The 17,921-nt window shown below is 44.2% G+C and overlaps 1 protein-coding gene across 1 annotated transcript in view; it reads left to right on the top strand.

The window, feature by feature from the left end:
* The first annotated feature begins 650 nt into the window (after window positions 1–650).
* The window catches only part of ELAPOR1 (endosome-lysosome associated apoptosis and autophagy regulator 1), a 70,598-nt gene continuing 53,327 nt past the window's right edge, over window positions 651–17,921 (top strand). The window contains exon 1 of the mRNA XM_024742146.1: window positions 651–882. Within this exon, the coding sequence (XP_024597914.1) occupies window positions 730–882 (153 nt within the window). The 5' untranslated portion in view covers window positions 651–729. The remainder of the gene's footprint in view (window positions 883–17,921) is intronic.

The raw sequence follows: 17,921 nt of genomic DNA, 5'->3' as shown, positions 1-17,921 counted from the left end.
CGGCTAAGGCAAACTCTCCTTGCTTAAAGGAGTCTCAGGGCTTAGCATAGCGCCGGTTGTAAAGGCACGGATGGATTTGGCGGGGTGGAAGTAAGATCTCCAGGAGAGGCTGTTAGAGTAGGTGACACGTGCCGGGGCCACTCCTCCACGCTATAAGCTCTGGAGAAGAGATGGCATCTCAATCATTTTTCTATCGCAATCATTTTTCTATCGCTTCACACATAGGAGGTGCTTAATAAGTATATATAGAACGCCACGTCTGCAAAATTAGAGGTGTTCATAAGTAGCCGATGGCTACGAAATAATGAATTTGGTGGCGATGGCTTGGAGGTTGTTTCCACCTTGTTCCTTACACGAGCCCTGTGAGCGCCTGTTGGGACGGTTGCAGACCCTGGGCACTCGCATTCCCACGCCGCGCGCGCCAGTGGCGGCGGCTGCCATGGCGACCGGCAGGTGAGCTGCAGAGGAGCTAGTGGTCCGGTGCCCCACCCGCGCGGAGGGAACGAGGAGGCGGTTGCCAAGGCGACGTGGGTAGGAGGAGGAGAAGAGGAAGGAGGGAGGAGGAAGGATGGGCTGCCTAGGCGTAGCCGCAGGGAGGTGACTGAAGCGAGCCCAACCCCTTGCATCCTCCCCCCTGTGAACCTCCCTCCCCTTTTTTTCCGCCTTCTTCCAGCAGTAGCTGCAGCCGCAGCACCTTAACCGCTGCTGCCGCTCGCTCAGAACAACACTATGGCTGAGCCCGGGCACAGCCTCCATCCCTCTGCCAGGGGCAGGGGAAGAACTGATCCGCCCACACTCCGGCTTCTGCGGCTGCTGCTCTGGGTTGGGACCACCTTCCAGGTGACTCAGGGAGCGGGACCGGAGCTTCACGCCTGCAAAGAGGTACTCTCCTCCCGACCCGACCCCACTTAGGTCAGAAAATCTTGGATCTCGGCAGGGATCTTGGGACCCACGCAAGACAGTTTCAGAAGCCACGGAGTTTAGGTTTCTTTGGGGATGGGGGGGTGGGGGAGGAAGAGGAATAGACTGGCGTCATGGAGAAGCCAGCCCACTGGAGGACTCACGAAACAGATCAGCCTCACAGCTTGAGCTGCTGAGCTCAGGGGAAAGGTCCCAGCTCCAAGGACCTCAGGAGGGACCTGAGTGCCTGGACTTGGGAATGAGGGAAGGAGAAGACATGGGTTGTTTCCCAGCTGGGGTGAAATTACCTTAAAAGTGGTTGAAAACAAAAGATTATGTACAGAGGGGCAAAATAGAAAGTGGGAAAAGGGAGAAGTGGGGTAAGAAAGGAGTTTGGAAGGCCAACGGAAAATAATGGATCGAAGTGGGAATCCTTGTGATTTTATCATGGCTTCAAGAAAGTATGAAAATGGGAGGTCTGCAAGGGGGACTGAAGGATCCCATCACCTCTCTTCCCTTGGTATTAAACATCCAGTTTCCTTGTGGGCTGTTAAATGTGGATCCTGTTTATAGTTTGCCTCCCCCGGTGTGCTTTCTTTAGTGTACCTGACAGTGCATGACCCACCTTTGGCCAGACTTTGAGTTCTGTAGTATCTCACTTTCAGCCAATCTCTACTTTCCTTCTCTGGACTTTTGCTGACATATGTCGTAAGTCTTTTTCAAGGTGTTTCTAAACTGTTGCCAACATAATTCAGAGAATAAGTAGTGAATGTCTTCCAACCAAAAATGCATTTGAACATTCTTTTGGAGGGATACAAAAAAGGAGTAACAAAACTCAGTAGTTTCTATGGTATTGAAATAACAATAATTGGTTGTGTTCTGAGTAACTTTTTAAAAAACATATGGCAGACGCAGCAACAACACATTTACAAGAACCTCATGGCAGAAGGCAAATAAAAGTTGTTATCTACGTGAAATCTGAAAGACTTTGTGATACATTGAGTCTAGCCCTGTACAATTAATCGGAAATGTCATACTCGGCTAAGGTTTTGAGAGGTTGAAATATTATTTATAAGTTGTCATTGTTAACTACTGATTAGCAACCATAACCCCGTCCCATATGGAAATGTATTATTATGACGGTATTCTAACCATTAGGCCATCTATAACAAAACAGATCATGAAGAAGTGAGGGGGGTGGGAAGAGAGAAGAGAATTTTTGTGTGAATAAAGATACTTCACTTCATTCGTGAATATGAGCAAGTGACCCCAGTCAGTGGAAATTTTTGTAACTTGTATCAGTCCCAGCAGTGTCCTGCCCTGGGCCATCCACATTTTTACCCAGTCACTGTATGACCTGTTTTAAAGATGGCTGGGAACAGGATGATTTTGTCAGTAAGTGTTGCTTCCTGGCCTTGGTGGCCTGTGGTCTAACCAACCAAGTGAGTTCCATCAAGCAAACTCACTTGCCTAAGAATCCAACATAGGGGCCCCCTGTGTGGAAGGTAACAATCTTACAGTTCAACTACCACTTCTTGCTGATACCTTTGTCCACTAGGGAAAATATGAGACGTTTAAGCAATGAAACACTTGCTTGGGAGGGAGGGAAGAATATTGATACTTGAGAGCTCTAACTTGTGTAGAAATTTTGCCTTTAGTCCTTTTTAAATGATTGGCATTTGCCTAAGCGATAGGCCTTGCCACAGAGCATAAGCTGAGGGCAGTGGAAAGCTGTGGAACTCAACATACCAGGGTTCCAGTCCCTGCCTGTTACTTACCCCCCAGTTTTTGGATCTGTAGAATTGGTATTTCAATAACATCTACCTCAAAAAAGATTGCTTTGAGGACTGAAAGAGAAAATACAAATAAAACACAAATTAGAGTTACCTAACTCTCTTTCCCATTCAGCTTCTTTACCATTAGATCCACACCCCATGCCGGAGTGAAAGTGGCTTAAGAGTCATCTGTGTTGGCCACGGGCATCAGCAAGTCCTGTTTACACTCTTCTTGAGCAAACAGTGGCTGCTGAACACCCTCAACTCCAAAACAATAAGGAAGAGAATAAACCCATTCTTATAATATTCTTTGTTTGGCAGTATGAATTGACCCAATAAGTTTTAGGGGCTTCCAATCCTAAATGGTGAAAAAAAACAATTCAGGGTAGACTAACCCTTCCCTGTTCTTAATCTTCATGTGAATTTCTTGTGTGTCTTTGCTGGGTATTAATGGCAGGGAGTCTTATCGGCCAAGGCTGACCCTAATGACAGCAATGCTGTTCCTGCCTTGTTTCTGAAATCTGAGGCATCCGTCTGGATGGAATCAGGGAACAAAGAGGTTTAGGGTAAAGCCTAAACTGAGGAGGCAGAGAGCTGGGAGTTCTAGATTGCTAAACGTGTGCTGGGGCTTGGCGTTCCTTTCACAGTTTTACAATAATCAGGGTCACCAGTGGAACTAAACATGCTGTGTGGTGTTTGTCTTCATGAATCATTTCTTTAGTCCTGTGCTGGCCCAGGCTAAGTGCTGACTGAGAGCCAAAGGAGCATTTTCTATAGCACAATGAATCAAAATCAAATGAGAGAGGAAGAGAAAACTGCCTTTCCCAGATCGGTGTTGCCCTGAGGCTTCAGTGCTAATTGCCCCCAAAGGGACATCCCAATCTATGTTGAAAAGCCCAGAGGGTTTAGGAATCTGGCAGACATGGATTAGAATAAAATTTGGCGAAGGAATGATGACTCTGCCACTTAGTAAGGATGCTACTTTGAGCAAGTTAATTAACTTCTGACAGCTTCAGATTCCGGATCTGTAAAATGGGGATGGTAACACCTATCTCACAAGGGTATTGTGAGGATTCAATTAAATTGGATAACACATGTAAAATGCCTAGTATATATCCTTGACATGTCATAGGGGCTTCAGAAATATTGGTAGGCAGAAAAGGTAAGTCCACAAATAATGACGTATAAATGATGACATAATGTTAACATGTGGTAAGCAATGCGGGAATGGCAATATAGAGTTGATAGGAAAAGAAGAAAACATATTTGAACAGTTGACACTTGACCTGCTTCTGGAATAATCAGCAGAATTTCAACGGGCAGAGATGGGGGGAGCATGATTTCTAGATAGAGAAAGGAGACCAAGGAAAAGATCCTGACAATTGCAAGTAGACCACGTGGCTGAAATGTGGAGTAGGTGTGGGGTACCATAGAAATCAAGATTGGAAAGTGGGAAACTAAGTGGAGAATTTCTGAAGGATTCTTAGCAGAGGTAGTGGATTAGCATGAATATAAAGTAAATAAGTTGAGATAGGCCAAAAGGTGAGAGCAGAGAGATGGGGGCGAGAAGACCAGTTCAAAAGATCTTACAGAGGTCAAGGAGGAGGTTAACAAAGGGACTGCACTGGGATGGTGGCACTGGGATAAATAGAAAGGCTTGGATATGAGAAAAACATGCTGAAGGTAGAAGTTAGAGGATTTGGCAACTGATTGAAGGAGTCAGGTGGATCACTGGGAGAATTAGGCAAGGTAATGCTTAAAGTGCTTTGCAAAATGCAGAGCGTAGAGTAAGTGCTCAGTAAATATGCTTTTAGAAAACGTAATGGAACATCATTCTAAGTCATTAGATGGCCTTGCATAACACCATTTTAATGAGGAACGGAATGAACTACCTATCCTGACATCCCTAATGTCAACCCTTTCGCTTTGACCATCCACACTAGACCCATCCCTTCTCACCTTCTTCTTCTTCTTTTTTTTTTTTTAATATTTATTTATTTGGCTGCACTGGATCCTAGTTGTTGCTTCCACCTTGCCCACATATTGTCTAGTGCTCAGCCAGAGTAAACCTACTGAAAATAAGACAGATATTGCCCCTCCTCTGCTCAAAACCTTCCAAAGGCTTCCTGTCTCAAAGTAGAAACCAGCTCCTTACACTGGCCTACAAGGCTGTATGTACGATCCTCACCTCCTCCTCTCCAGTCACACCAGCCTCCTCACTCTTTCTCAGACCTGTGGGGTAACCTGCCCCCTCAGGGTCTTGGCAATTGCTGTTTTCTCTGCTTGGAAGGCTCTTTCTCAGGATATGCAGCTTATTTCTTAATCCCCTTCAAGTTTTTGTTGAAATGTCTTCCCACTTCCTATCCCATTTTCTGTTTTATTTTCTCCAGAGAACCTACCACTTTCTAACATGCTCTATATTTTATTTATTTTACTTATTTCTGTCTTTTCCCACTAACACGTAAGCTCCACGAAGGCAGGGGTTTTTGTGTTTCATTTAATGCTGTGTCTCCAACACCCAAAATAATATCTGGCACATTGTGGGCCCTTAATAAATTAATGTAATAGATTAATAATATTCCACTGATGAAATTTATTTAACCAATCCCCCATCATTGAACATATATGTTAGAAACATATGTTAACATATGTTTCTAATTTTTGACTATTATAAACAATGCTAAGATGAGCCTCTATTTGCGTATTCTTTCCAACACATCTGTCATTACTTCCTTGGAATAAATTCCTAGAAATAGAATTGTTGGATGAGAGAGTAAGATCATTCAGTTAACTCCTTAAGTTATATTTCTAGAAATGGGGATTGCTTGCTCAAAAGTCACATATACTTTATATTGTTCCATATTATGAGATCCTCTTTTGGAGAAATTGCATCAATTTTGCTTCCCATCAGCTTTGCATGTTTTCTCACATCCTTGGCAAAACTATCAATCCTGGGCTTCCCTGGTGGTGCAGTGGTTAAGAATCCGCCTGCCAATGCAGGGGACACAGGCTCGAGCCCTGGTCTAGGAAGATCCCACATGCCGCGGAGCAACTAAGCCCGTGCGCCACAACTACTGAGCCTGCGCTCTAGAGCCCACAAGCCACAACTACTGAGCCCACGTGCCACAACTACTGAAGCTCGCACGCCTAGAGCCCGTGCTCCGCAGCAAGAGGAGCCACCACAATGAGAAGCCCGCGCACCGCAACAAAGACCCAACACAGCCAAAAATAAATTAAAACAAACCAACCATCAATCCTTTCAAATTTTGATAAGTCACTAGACAACACACACACACACACACACACACACACACACACACACACACACACACGCCCCTTCATTCTTGCTTGGCTCATAGTGGAGGGATCCTGTGTGTTTCGAGGAGGATCCCATCTATAGCTCCTAAGTGACCTCAGAGTGTTTTGGGATGCTCTTACTGTGACTGAGAAGTAAAATGCTTGCTCATTCTGTAGCAAACAATATAAAAATCCCTACAGATCATTCTTATTCTGAATCCCTTCTCAGCTGCTTCCCCCTCCACCTAAACTGGAGTGAGAACTCTGCCCACCCACGCTGTGCCTGGCTTCCCCTCTCCTCTCTTCACATTTCCCCACCTAGGTGGTCACTGGGAAGGAGTTCTTTTGGCTTGAAAAGCAAAGTAGATATTCATAAATAACCACCCCAGCTGACCTATGCATTTGGTTAAGTGCTATGAGAGAAAAGGGAAAGATAGGCTGAGAGATTATGAGAGGAGATCTGACTTAGATCAGGGAGGTTGGAGCAGGACTCTCTGAGGAGTGAGTTTAAGCGGCGAGCTGAGAATGTGGAGGAGTTTGGTGGGTGAAATGTGCAGAGAAGCTTGCAGACAACAAAGAGTCTGGTGCTTTAGGGGCTGGGGAGAAGGCCAGTGTGGCTGGACCACATGATTTTGTACTCATAAATGAAAAAGTATATCCCCATTTTGAAGTTTCAGAAACTACTAAAGAAAGAGGTGAGATTTTAGTCAAAGGTTCCTGGGGGCATGGGTTTGTTTAAAAATTATCATTTAGGGGCTTCCCTGGTGGCGCAGTGGTTGAGAGTCCGCCTGCCGATGCAGGGGACGCGGGTTCGTGACCCGGTCCGGGAAGATCCCACATGCCGCGGAGGGGCTGAGCCCGTGAGCCATGGCAGCTGGGCCTGCGCGTCCGGAGCCTGTGCTCCGCAACGGAAGAGGTCACAACGGTGAGAGGCCCGCGTACCGCAGACAAAACAAAACAAAACAAAATTATCATTTACTTTTACATGCTAAAGTAATATATGCTCATAGCAGTAATAGTAATTCATATTTATTGAGTGTTTTACGTGACCAACGTGCATTAACTCAGTTCCCACAGTTACTCTATGAGGTAGGTCCTATTAATATCCCACCCCACACCATTACCTCTCCTCTTTCCTGTTTTATTTTTCTCCATAGCACTCTTTACTATCTGACATATATTTTACATATGTACATATGTGTGCATATACATACATATATATGTATATTTTAATTGTCTATCTCTTGACAAGATTGTGAAGTCTACAAGGGCGGGTATTCTTTTTTTTTGGTACTGTTCTTTTTTATAAATTTATTTATTTATGTTTGGCTGTGTTGGGTCTTTGTTGCTGCTCTAGTTGTGGCGAGCGGGGCCTACTCTTCATTGCGGTGCTCGGGCTTCTCATTGCTGTGGCTTCTCTTTGTTGCAGAGCACGGGCTCTAGGTGCGTGGGCTTCAGTAGTTGTGGCGCACGGGCTTAGTTGCTCCGCGACATGTGGGATCTTCCCAGACCAGGGATCTTCCCGGACCAGGGATCGAACCCTTTTTCCCCTGCATTGGCAGACGGATTCTTAACCACTGCGGAGGGCAGGTATTCTTGTATGTTTTATTCATTTCTATATTTCCATTGCCTGCCATACAGTAGATAGATACTCAAAAATTGCCCTGAATGAATCCTCATTTTATAGATGATGAAACTAAGGCAAAGAGAGATTAGCCTGCCCAGGGTTACTTGGCTGGTAAAGGAGCAGGAACTCAGGCAGCTGAGCTCTTAACTACCGTATTTCCTGCCTGTCCATGTTAACAATCCAAACTAGGCAGAGGGTATAAGCTGAAAAGTACAAATTTTCCCTACCACCTGCAAATCCCCAAAGGCTAACCTCTGTCAACACTTACTTAAATATATTCTTCTTGAAATGTTTTTTGCCTATACAAGCACATCCGTGTATTCTTTTGCCCTTCCTGTACAAATTAGATCAAAATATTTGTCCTATTCTGTATTTTATTGTTTTCATCACTATAGCTCCACTGCGATTCATTATATGTGTGTACTGTGATTTATTGAAACAGAAACTTGATGAATAGGTTGATTCCAGCCACTTATATGGTAACATTGCTGCGGTGAATATCCTCCTACAGGAGTACATACTGATGCATACTTGTTTGAGTCTATCTGCAGACAAATTTTTAAAAATAGAAATAGTGGGTCAAAGAGTCTAAGTGTTTAACATTTTGATTGATTTGTGTCAAGTTGGTAGCATGGATTTTCTTTTCTTTTCTTTTTTAATATTTATTTATTTATTTGGCTGTGCTGGGCCTTAGTTATGGCAAGTGAGATCTTCGTTGCAGCACATGGGATCTTTAGTTGCCGCACGTGGGATCTTTTAGTTGCGGCGTGAGGGATCTAGTTCCCTGACCAGGGATTGAACCCGGGTCCCCTGTATTGGGAGGGCAGAGCCTTAACCACTGGACCACCAGGGACGTCCCAAGCAGCATGGATTTTCAAAGAGCATTAGTTTTCTCCAACTGCAGTCAATGGAGGAGGAGGGAGGCTTTGGCTGTGAGGGTGGCAGTCAGAGTTTACTGTCACCCGGGAATCATAGAGACCTGGAGGGCCCTTCTGGAGAGCCTGTCAGCCTTACCAAGCAGCCAGCTGGTCCCAGGCAGGGCAGCCGGGCCTGATGTTAATTCTGCCAAATTTTCTGAAAAGAAGTTGGGCAAACTCGTAGCTTTTCCTCAGTCTGTACTGTCCCTCTGGTAAGTGATAAAAATTGGGCCATTTGTCACACTTCTTCTTAAGCTTTCCTTCTATGTCATAGCAGATAAAGCACAGAACAGATAATTATAGTTAGCGCTTGACAGCTGCTGAAAGAAAATATATTTATTGTACTGCCTAGGCTCTCCACTTTCCAAATTCCTTGAAGTCTGAGAAGCCAAATATGAGGTTATCACCTATTTTTCTTCTTTGATTTGTCATGTACCATGAAAGGCATGTAAAAAAAAGACCCATAGAACTATGCTGAGTGACAAAATAAATAAATTGAGTTTCATAGGCCCAGAATGTGATTGTCCAAGTCTGATTCTTACTGATGGTACAAAATAAAAGGCAAAAAAATCTATGGACTTTAATAAGCCTGGATGCTAATTTGAGCATCCTTCTTCTCACCCCATGCCAAACAATAAAGCTGTTTCTGAACTAGAAAGGAAACTGAAATTGGCTAGCTTTCTGCTTGAAATTGATTACTTCAGTCTCCAACCGGAAACATATGACAATAAAAGGGTGGCTAGTAAGCCACTAAGAGAAAAGATAAAGGGAGCATCAGTTATACCTGTTCATCTGACTTTTCCTTACGAGAAACCATGCTTACAAGAATTTTAAGGATGGTTCTGACTCAGGATAGCACTTGAGAAAAGTCTGCATGTCAAGCACTGTGCTACACACAGACTAGATGCGCCATACATTTTGAGTTAATGGATCAACTTATTTTCCTGGTAAAGAAATTTTAAAAGATTAGGGCCAGAGCCTCCATTTACAAATATTAATTCAGCTGTGTAAATCATCTGTAAAAGAAAAGAAGGAGCTGTGCCCAAATATAAAATAAATAACAGGTCAGCAGGACATGAGAAGAAAACAAAGAACTATGGTGGGGCGGGGGGGAAAGTCAGATTTTAAAAAGAACATACAGACTTTTAGTCCTGGACTGTCTAAAAGGCTACCCCCTGATTCTTGTATTCACCACCTTATTGCTCCCATGTAGAGACAGGCCATGTATGATTTCTGAGGAATGTGTGATAGTGGCCAGTGCACTTGGTTGACTTTGATGCAGGAATTGCTTATACATTCTTACGTTAGACGATGAGTAGCTAAAGGGCAGGGATGTGAATGAGTATGAGCAGATAAAGGTGATACCACTGGGAGGATGCAGGTAGATTCTCAGGAGCTTCTCTGCAAGAGGAGACATCCTTTTAATTTTCAGAAAACTGAAAATCTAAGGTTTTTAAAAACCTTAGATTGCTATCATCCCAAATTTATTAAACTCTTTTTAAAATTGAATTATAGTTGATTTACAGTATTGTGCTAGTTTCAGGTATAAATCTTAATTTGATACTTGCAGAAACTGAGGACCAAGGAGATCCTCAGAGGATGCAAGGAGATCAACAGGTTGGTGCAATCTATGTCATTTAGATATGAAATTGCGACCTTGTAAAGTGCTGGTGTTAGGGTGGATCTCAGTGATCATTCACACCTAAGGCATCTTCACCAGCTCCCTAACATAGCAGAGCAGGTGCCTATCCTCAGGTGGGTTAGGTTGCCTAGCAATTACAAATGTTTAAAAAGGAATACTTTTGGGAGTTCCCTGGCCGTCCAGTGGTTAGAACTCGGCGCTTTCACTGCTATGGCTAGGGTTCAATCCCTGGTCTGGGAACTAAAATCCCGCAAGCCACGCAGCGAGGACAAAACAAACAAAAACAAAAACTTTTTACCCTGGGTAATGAGAAGCTCACTATTTCTAGAGTTAAGCCATATCCTTGGGGCAAAAAGTATTCTTTTTTAAAATTTGTAATTGTTAAGCAGCATAACTGGTTACCTATTATAAATGTCATTATTTCTGACATTTCCTTCTCCACCCTATACCCTTTCTGTGTTTTGTCTCTCTTAGGAATATTCACAATACTGTCCATACTGATACCTGGTCCCAGAAAGCAGGTGTCATCACAGTACTCACAGTCTGAAAACATTAGTGACAGATTTCCTCTAGATTGTGGGCTACTGTTATGTTTTCTGCACCAAATACTTCTTCTTTTCTCTTTTATTTAACTTTCTTAATCCACGGAAATTTAAAATCATTCATTCATCAAGTTTTATTGACCATAATGGACTGAAAGAGACACAGAAGAATTATATACAAGAAACTAACACTGATGCACACACAGCCTTTAAAAGGACAAGCAGTTACAAACAGAGATCAAGTGCATGATGCAGTGAGGCCAGGTAGGGAGGGGCAGTGGGCAGAGCACATGTTCATAGCCCAGGTGAAGTTTTCCTGGCTGTGGGACTCATTTACCAAACGAGCTAATCATATTTAATTTGAAGGATTGTCGTGAAAATGAGGAATGAGAAAGAAGATGTGAACATTAACTAGCTGTGTTAGTTTGCTAGGGCTGCGGTAACAAAGTACCACATGCTGGGTGTTTTAAAGCGGCAGAAATTTATTCTCTCACGGTTCTGGAGGCTAGAAGTCTGAAATCAGAAAGTCGGCAGTGCCATGCTGTCTCTGACAGCTCTAGGGGAGAATCTTGCCTTGCCCCTTTCCAGCTTCTGGTGGTTGCCAGCAATCCTTGGCGTGTCTTGCCTTTGCAGCTGCATCTCTCCAAACTCTGCCTGCATTGTCACATGACTTTCTCCCTGTGTGTCTCTCTGTGTCTTCACATGGCTTCCTTATAAGGACACCAGTCGTTGAATTTAGGGCCCACCCTAATCCAATACGACCTCATCTTAGCTGATTACATCTACAAAGACCCTATTTCCAAATAAGATTATACATTCTGAGGCTTTGGGTAGACACAAATTTTGGAGGGACGCTCTTCAGCCTCGTACACTGGCACATAGTAAGGACTCCATAGGTGGGAGCAATTATAGTTATCAAGTGCCAAAGTATAAACAGAAAAATTATTTCAGTGTGGGCTGGAGTGGTTAAAGAGAACTTTGCGAAAGAAGTGAGAGAGTCAAGCAGGGCCTTAAAGAGGTGATAAAATTAGGTAAGAACTGAAGATGTAATAGGGTGTATCAGGTGAAAAGAGGAGCATATCAGTATTTTAACATAGAGTTATTAACCTTGTAAAATCAGGAATCTCCTTTGGTCCAACAAGAATTAAAAACTATACCTTTTTTTTTGGAATGGATTGTTATCTATTAGGCAATAGCCTTATAATAAATTACCCTAAAATTTAGTGATTTAAAATAACAAAATTTTTTTCTCACAGTTTCTGTGGGTCAGGAATTGAGGAGGAGCTTAGCCGGGTGATTCTGGCTCAGAGTCTTTCATGAGGTTACCGGCAAGATTTCGGCCAGGGGATTTCCCTGGCGGCGCAGTGGTTAAGAATACGCCTGCCAATGCAGGGGACATGGTTTCGATCCCTGGTCCGGGAAGATCTCACATGCCACGGAGCAACTAAGCCTGTGCGCCGCAACTACTGAGCCTGCCCTCTAGAGCCCGCGAACCACGACTACTGAAGCCCGCGCACCTAGAGCCCGTGCTCCGCAACAAGAGAAGCCACCGCAATGAGAAGCCCGCGCACCACAGCCAAGAGTAGCCCCCGCTCGCTGCAACTAGAGAAAGCCGGTGTGCAGCAACAAAGACCCAACACAGCCAAAAATTAAAAAAGAAAAAAAAAAGGATGTCGGCCAGGGTTGCAGTCACCCAAGAGCTTGTTTAGAACTTGAGGATCAGCTTCCAAGATGGGTCACTCATGTGGCTATTGTCAGGAGTCTGTTCCTCGCATATGGGTCCCTCCAGAGGGCTGCTTGAGTGTCCTTATGACAAGGCAGCCAGCTTCCCCCAGAGCGGGGAATGAGAGAGAGCAAGGAAGATGCCACAACACCATTTATAACTTAATATCAAAAGTCACACACCATCACTTTTGCCATATTCTGTTCATTAGAAGCAAGTTACTGAGTCCAGCCTACACTCAGGGGGAGGAGAATTAAGCTCTATCTTCCTCTTGAAGGGAGAAACATCAGAGAATATGTGGGCGTATTTTAAAACCACCACATCACAGTGTATCATGAAATCATCCATTCCATTAACTGTTGGACTAGTTTTCCTGAATTTGGTGTTCCTAAATCTCCATGTTATTATTATTACTTATTAATACAGTAATTATTTTGAGCACTCCAAATGTGTCAGGCACTGTGCTTGCAGATGCAAATGTGGAATGAATTGGCCCAATGCTTGACCTCAAGGAGTTTACAGTTTAGTGGGGGAGAGGGATTATGTCCATAAATAGAATGCACTTATATAAGAGATAAAACTGAATATAAACAAAGGGCTTTGGGTTTGCACTATAAGAGGGAAACTGAAGAAATCAGAGAAGGCTTTGGGGGTATACTGGTAGCATCTGAGGGCCTGTCTCAAAGCTTATTCCTCACCCCAGTATAGAGTAGATTTTGGGCAGGTCACCAGGGAAAGACATTTGAGGCCAGGAGATGGGAATATGCAGGGCTTATATGGGGGAATTTCAGGTTGTCCAGGGTGGCTTTAGTGGAGGGGAGGGGAAAGTGTATGGGAAGGTGGATTGAGGCCAGTCTTGGAGGCTCTTATAGAATAGACTGTGTTAAGGAGAAAGATTGAACTTGATTCTGAACACACTGGAGAAGTTTTTTGAGCAGCGTGGTTATATGCTTAGATACGTGCTTTGGAAAACTGAAAAAATTTGAACCAGAGAAGCCAATGTGTATGTATGTATGAACTCATTCATTCAATTCATTGTCTTTCAGCAAATTTTATCACAGACCTACTATGTGCTAGGCATTGTTTATAGAGAACTTATAGTTACATATATATATATATAGCTGTATTTATATCTGAAATATAAATCATATATATATATATAGAGAGAGAGAGAGAGAAAGAGAGAGAGGGAATGAGGATGTTAGTTTTTATCTTTTTTTTAATAATTAAAAAAATATTTATTATTTTGTCTTCGTTGCTGTGCACGGGCTTTCTCTAGTGGCGAACGTTGAGGTGCATGGGCTTCTCATTGCGGTGGCTGTAGGTGCGTGGGCTTCAGTAGTTGCAGCTCGTGGGCTCAGTAGTTGTGGCGCACAGCCTCAGTAGTTGCGGTGCACGGGCTTAGTGGCCCACGGGCTTACTGGCCCTGCAGCATGTGGGGTCTCCCCGGACCAGGGATTGAACCCTTGTCCCCTGCATTGGCAGGTGGATTCTTAACCACTGCACCACCAGGGAAGTCCCAAGAATCTTAGTTTTTAAACCAATTTCCTTTGGTCTCAAATTGAAATAGCCGGGAACTTGATGTTTAATTACCATCTATTAACCATTATAGAAGTTGGCACAGCTCAGAGTGGGAGAAAAAAATGAGGCAGTTTATCAGTAGGTATAAAAATAAAGAAGTGGGAAGGTTTGTCCTATTTCCTCCCGTGGCTGCTGAAAAAACAGGAGCCTCATCTGAGGTCTTCCTGAAAATTAGAGAGAATGGCATCCTGCCTTAATTTCTTCCACCAAATTTCACTCTTGGACTCAGGCCATTTCTGCTTTGGCAAAGCAAGAGGTGGTGATGTGGACTCTGTTCCCAGTGATGGTGCCCCAGGCTGCCCCAGGGGAGCCTTTGGAAATGACCGTGTATGGTGGTTGCCAGAGCCTCTGGCACTGTCAGGTGCCTGGCTGTGGGTGGAGGACGTGGAAGGGGCCAGAGGAATGCTGAGACCAGCGTGTAAAGGAGCATTTCATTTTCCTATCTTGTAGAAGACACCCAAGAAAGTGAACTTAGGCAAATGGCTTGAAGTTGAGCATTCTGCTTTAGATCCTGTTCTTTCTTCCAGCTCCCCTTCCCCCAGCCGCACCTCCCCTTTTGACAATGGACAATATTACAGTTTCCAAAAGGAGAACATTGCTGGCGAGTCAGCAGCAGCTGACTCTTGCTTTAGCTGCAAAGCCTCCTAACCTTCTCCAGGCTGAGCCCAGTGGCAGAACCCTGGTTTGGGCCTCACGCAAGCCTCACAGGGCTCCAGGCCTCTCCCCTCCATCTGCCATCTAGATGCCACCCTCTTCTGCCATCAAGATCCTCAGGAAGAAAAGTGCCATTCTTTAAGAAACAGGTCATTCTTGCAAACGGTTCCTGAGTCCCAACCCTCCATCCAGTGAACAGCTGGCTTAAGATTTATGACCGTGCCCTGTTGGTCTACAGATAAGAAATGGATATCTGCTTAGCCGGCTGCTGCACCTGCTGCTCTGGTCTCTTCTTTCATGATTGTGTGGATGAAATTCTACAGAGCTGAGTTCATTCCACCTTCAATTACTTCATTCACCTTGGAAGCCCTTTGGCAGCTTTCAAAGCATCTTGCCAACTTTATCCTCGAGAGGACTGTCAGTGTTCTTTTCTGGGTGAAGCTGAAGCTGAACTTAAGAGTTCTCGTGGTGTTTTCATCTGAGCTTCTCCCAGGGTGTCTCATTATTTGCAGCAGAGGAAAGAAACTGGAAGAAAGAGTTCAGATTTGAATACTTACCTCTGGGCACTCTTTCTCTTCCCTCCCTCCTTTCTGAAAATAGTGGGGTAATTTAATTTTTCAGCATCAAAAAATAACAATGGTGGGAATAGAAGGTAAGGTTTCTGGAAATCCTGGAACTGCATAGGCAACTCAAAACAAAAAAGACCAAGCCAGTCTCTAAGGTCACACCCACTTTCAACTTCTCCCAGTTGCTTCCTGGTTTAGCACAGGGGCTGCCAAACTGCAGGGGGTCACCTGGAGGGCTTGCTAAAACCCAGAATGCTGGCCCCATCCAAGAGGTTCTGATTCAGTGGATCAGTGAAGAGGCCTAAGAATTTGTATTTCTTTTTTTTTTTAACTTTTTTTTCATACAGCATGGGTAACTTGCAACTTTTTATTTATTATTTATATATTTAATTAAAAAAAATTTTTGGCTGTGTTGGGTCTTCGTTGCTGCACATGGGCTTTCTCTGGTTGTAGCAAGCAGGGACTACTCTTCGTTGCGGTGCGGGGGCTTCTCGTTGCAGTGGCTTCTCTTGTTGCGGAGCACAGGCTCTAGGCACGCAGGCTTCAGTAGTTATGGCACACGGGCTTAGTTGCTCTGTGGCACGTGGGATCTTCCCGGACCAGGGCTCGAACCCGTGTCCCCTGCACTGGCAGGCAGATTCTTAACCACTGCACCACCAGGGGAATCCCTTTGCATTTCTAACAAGTTCCCAGGCACTGCTGGGGCTGCTGATCCTGCGAACATAGTTCAAGAACCATTGGCTTAAGTATAATGGAAATGACATGACCTTTGAAGAAAGGCAGGCTTGGGCTTGAGTCCCAAACCTGCAGCTTCCTTACCAGCTGTGTGACTTTGGGACATGTGTCTGAGCATCTGTGCAGTGAGTTCTTCATCCTTAAAATGGAGGAAATAACATCTACCCCACAGAGTTCATTGACTCAAAAAATATTTGTTTTATAACTGTTGCAGCACCAGGTTCTAAGCTACACAGTGGGGATATGACAATGGATGGGACAGTCTTTGATGTCAAGGAATTTTGGGTGGTTGTGAAGACTAAAGAGATGAAATTTGCAAAGTTTGAGGACCATGAATGATGCATAATAAGCATTCATTTTATTTCCCTCGAAGGAGGCAACATGATTCTGCTTTTCCTTTTTGTTTGTTTGTTTTTTTTTTTGTTTATTTATTTTTGGCTGTGTTGGGTGTTCGTTTTTGTGCGAGGGCTTTCTCTAGTTGCGGCAAGCGGGGGCCATTCTTCATCGTGGTGCGCGGGCCTCTCACTATCGCGGCCTCTCTTGTTGCGGAGCACAGGCTCCAGACGCGCAGGCTCAGTAGTTGTGGCGCACGGGCTTCGTTGCTCCGCGGCATGTGAGATCTTCCTGGACCAGGGCTCAAACCCATGTCCCCTGCATTGGCAGGCAGATTCGCAACCACTGTGCCACCAGGGAAGCCCTGCTTTTACTTTTTTTGTCCAAAAAGGGAAATTTCTCAAATTTCACAGCATGGAACCTAGAGCTATGAGTCTCTCCTTGTCTAGATGGAAAATCTGAGGTATGGGCACTGTTATGGGTTGAATCGTGCCGTCCAAAAATTCATGTATACCTTAGCGCACCCCCTGTGTCCTCTACCACCTCAGAATGTGACTTATTTGGAAATAGGGTCTTTGCAGATGTAGTCAAGTTCAGATGAGGTCATTAGGGTGGGCCCCAATCCAATATGACTGGTGTCCTTATAAAAAGGAGAATTTTGGACTCAAACATACACAGGGAAAATGCCATGTGAAGATTGGAGTTATGCTGCTACAAACCTAGGAACGCCAAGGATTGCTAGCTGGAGAGGCATGGAACAGATTCTCCCTCACAGCTCTGGAAGGAATCAACCCTGTTGACACCTTGATTTCAGAGTTCTAGCCTCCAGAACGTGAAACAGTGGATTTCTGTTGTTTCAGCCACCCAGTTTGTGGTACCTTGTTACAGTAGCCCTAGCAGATTGATGCAGGTCCTGTGATGGATAATATGACATCATTCATGGGTGCAGTGAGGAGAGGTGAAGGAGGACATTTACTTTTTACCCATACATCTCTCTGTTATTTGAATTTTTATATAAACATGCTGATAATTAAAAGATTTTAAATTAGATTTAAAGAATAAGAAAAGATTTTAGTGTAGGTATAATTACTGCTAAATAATCTGGAGTACACTCCTCTGCCTCTAGATCTTTTGAACCTCTCCGTTGTCCAACCTCTCTAACCATCCGTCAGGTCACTCAGGGATGTCTGCACCAGGTTGGAGTTTAGATGAGTAGACCTCACTTCAATCTACAATAATATGACATTTTCCAAAATGCCTGGGGAGTGTCATTTAGGGGTTGTGACACAGAAATATGAGTCAGAGAATTTACCGTCTAATTGGGACCAGGTGAACTGAGAAGTAACACCAGGGCAACGCAGTTGATGATCATCACGCCATGAGTGGTGTGAAGGATGGAGGTCTCACCTTCTAGAAGGATCAAGACTGTTTCTTGAAGGCCTGGGAAAGGGTGCTTCATGTGGGACTGGAGGGGTGAAGAGGGTTAGGCAGGGCATTCTGTGGGGTCGGAAGAGACAGTGCAATGCTCTCTTCTGACTCTTTTATTTTGGAGATCAGTTGTAAACCCAGGCCACTCTGAAGAAGTAAGTGACAAAGGCAGGGAGAAACATTAAAAAAAAAAATATATAT

This window comes from Neophocaena asiaeorientalis, unplaced genomic scaffold, assembly GCF_003031525.2.
Source record: "Neophocaena asiaeorientalis asiaeorientalis breed wild unplaced genomic scaffold, Neophocaena_asiaeorientalis_V1.1 scaffold35, whole genome shotgun sequence".
Taxonomy (NCBI): domain Eukaryota; kingdom Metazoa; phylum Chordata; class Mammalia; order Artiodactyla; family Phocoenidae; genus Neophocaena; species Neophocaena asiaeorientalis.
Note: the sequence above shows the minus strand (reverse complement) of the source record. Positions and strands in the feature narration are given on the sequence as shown.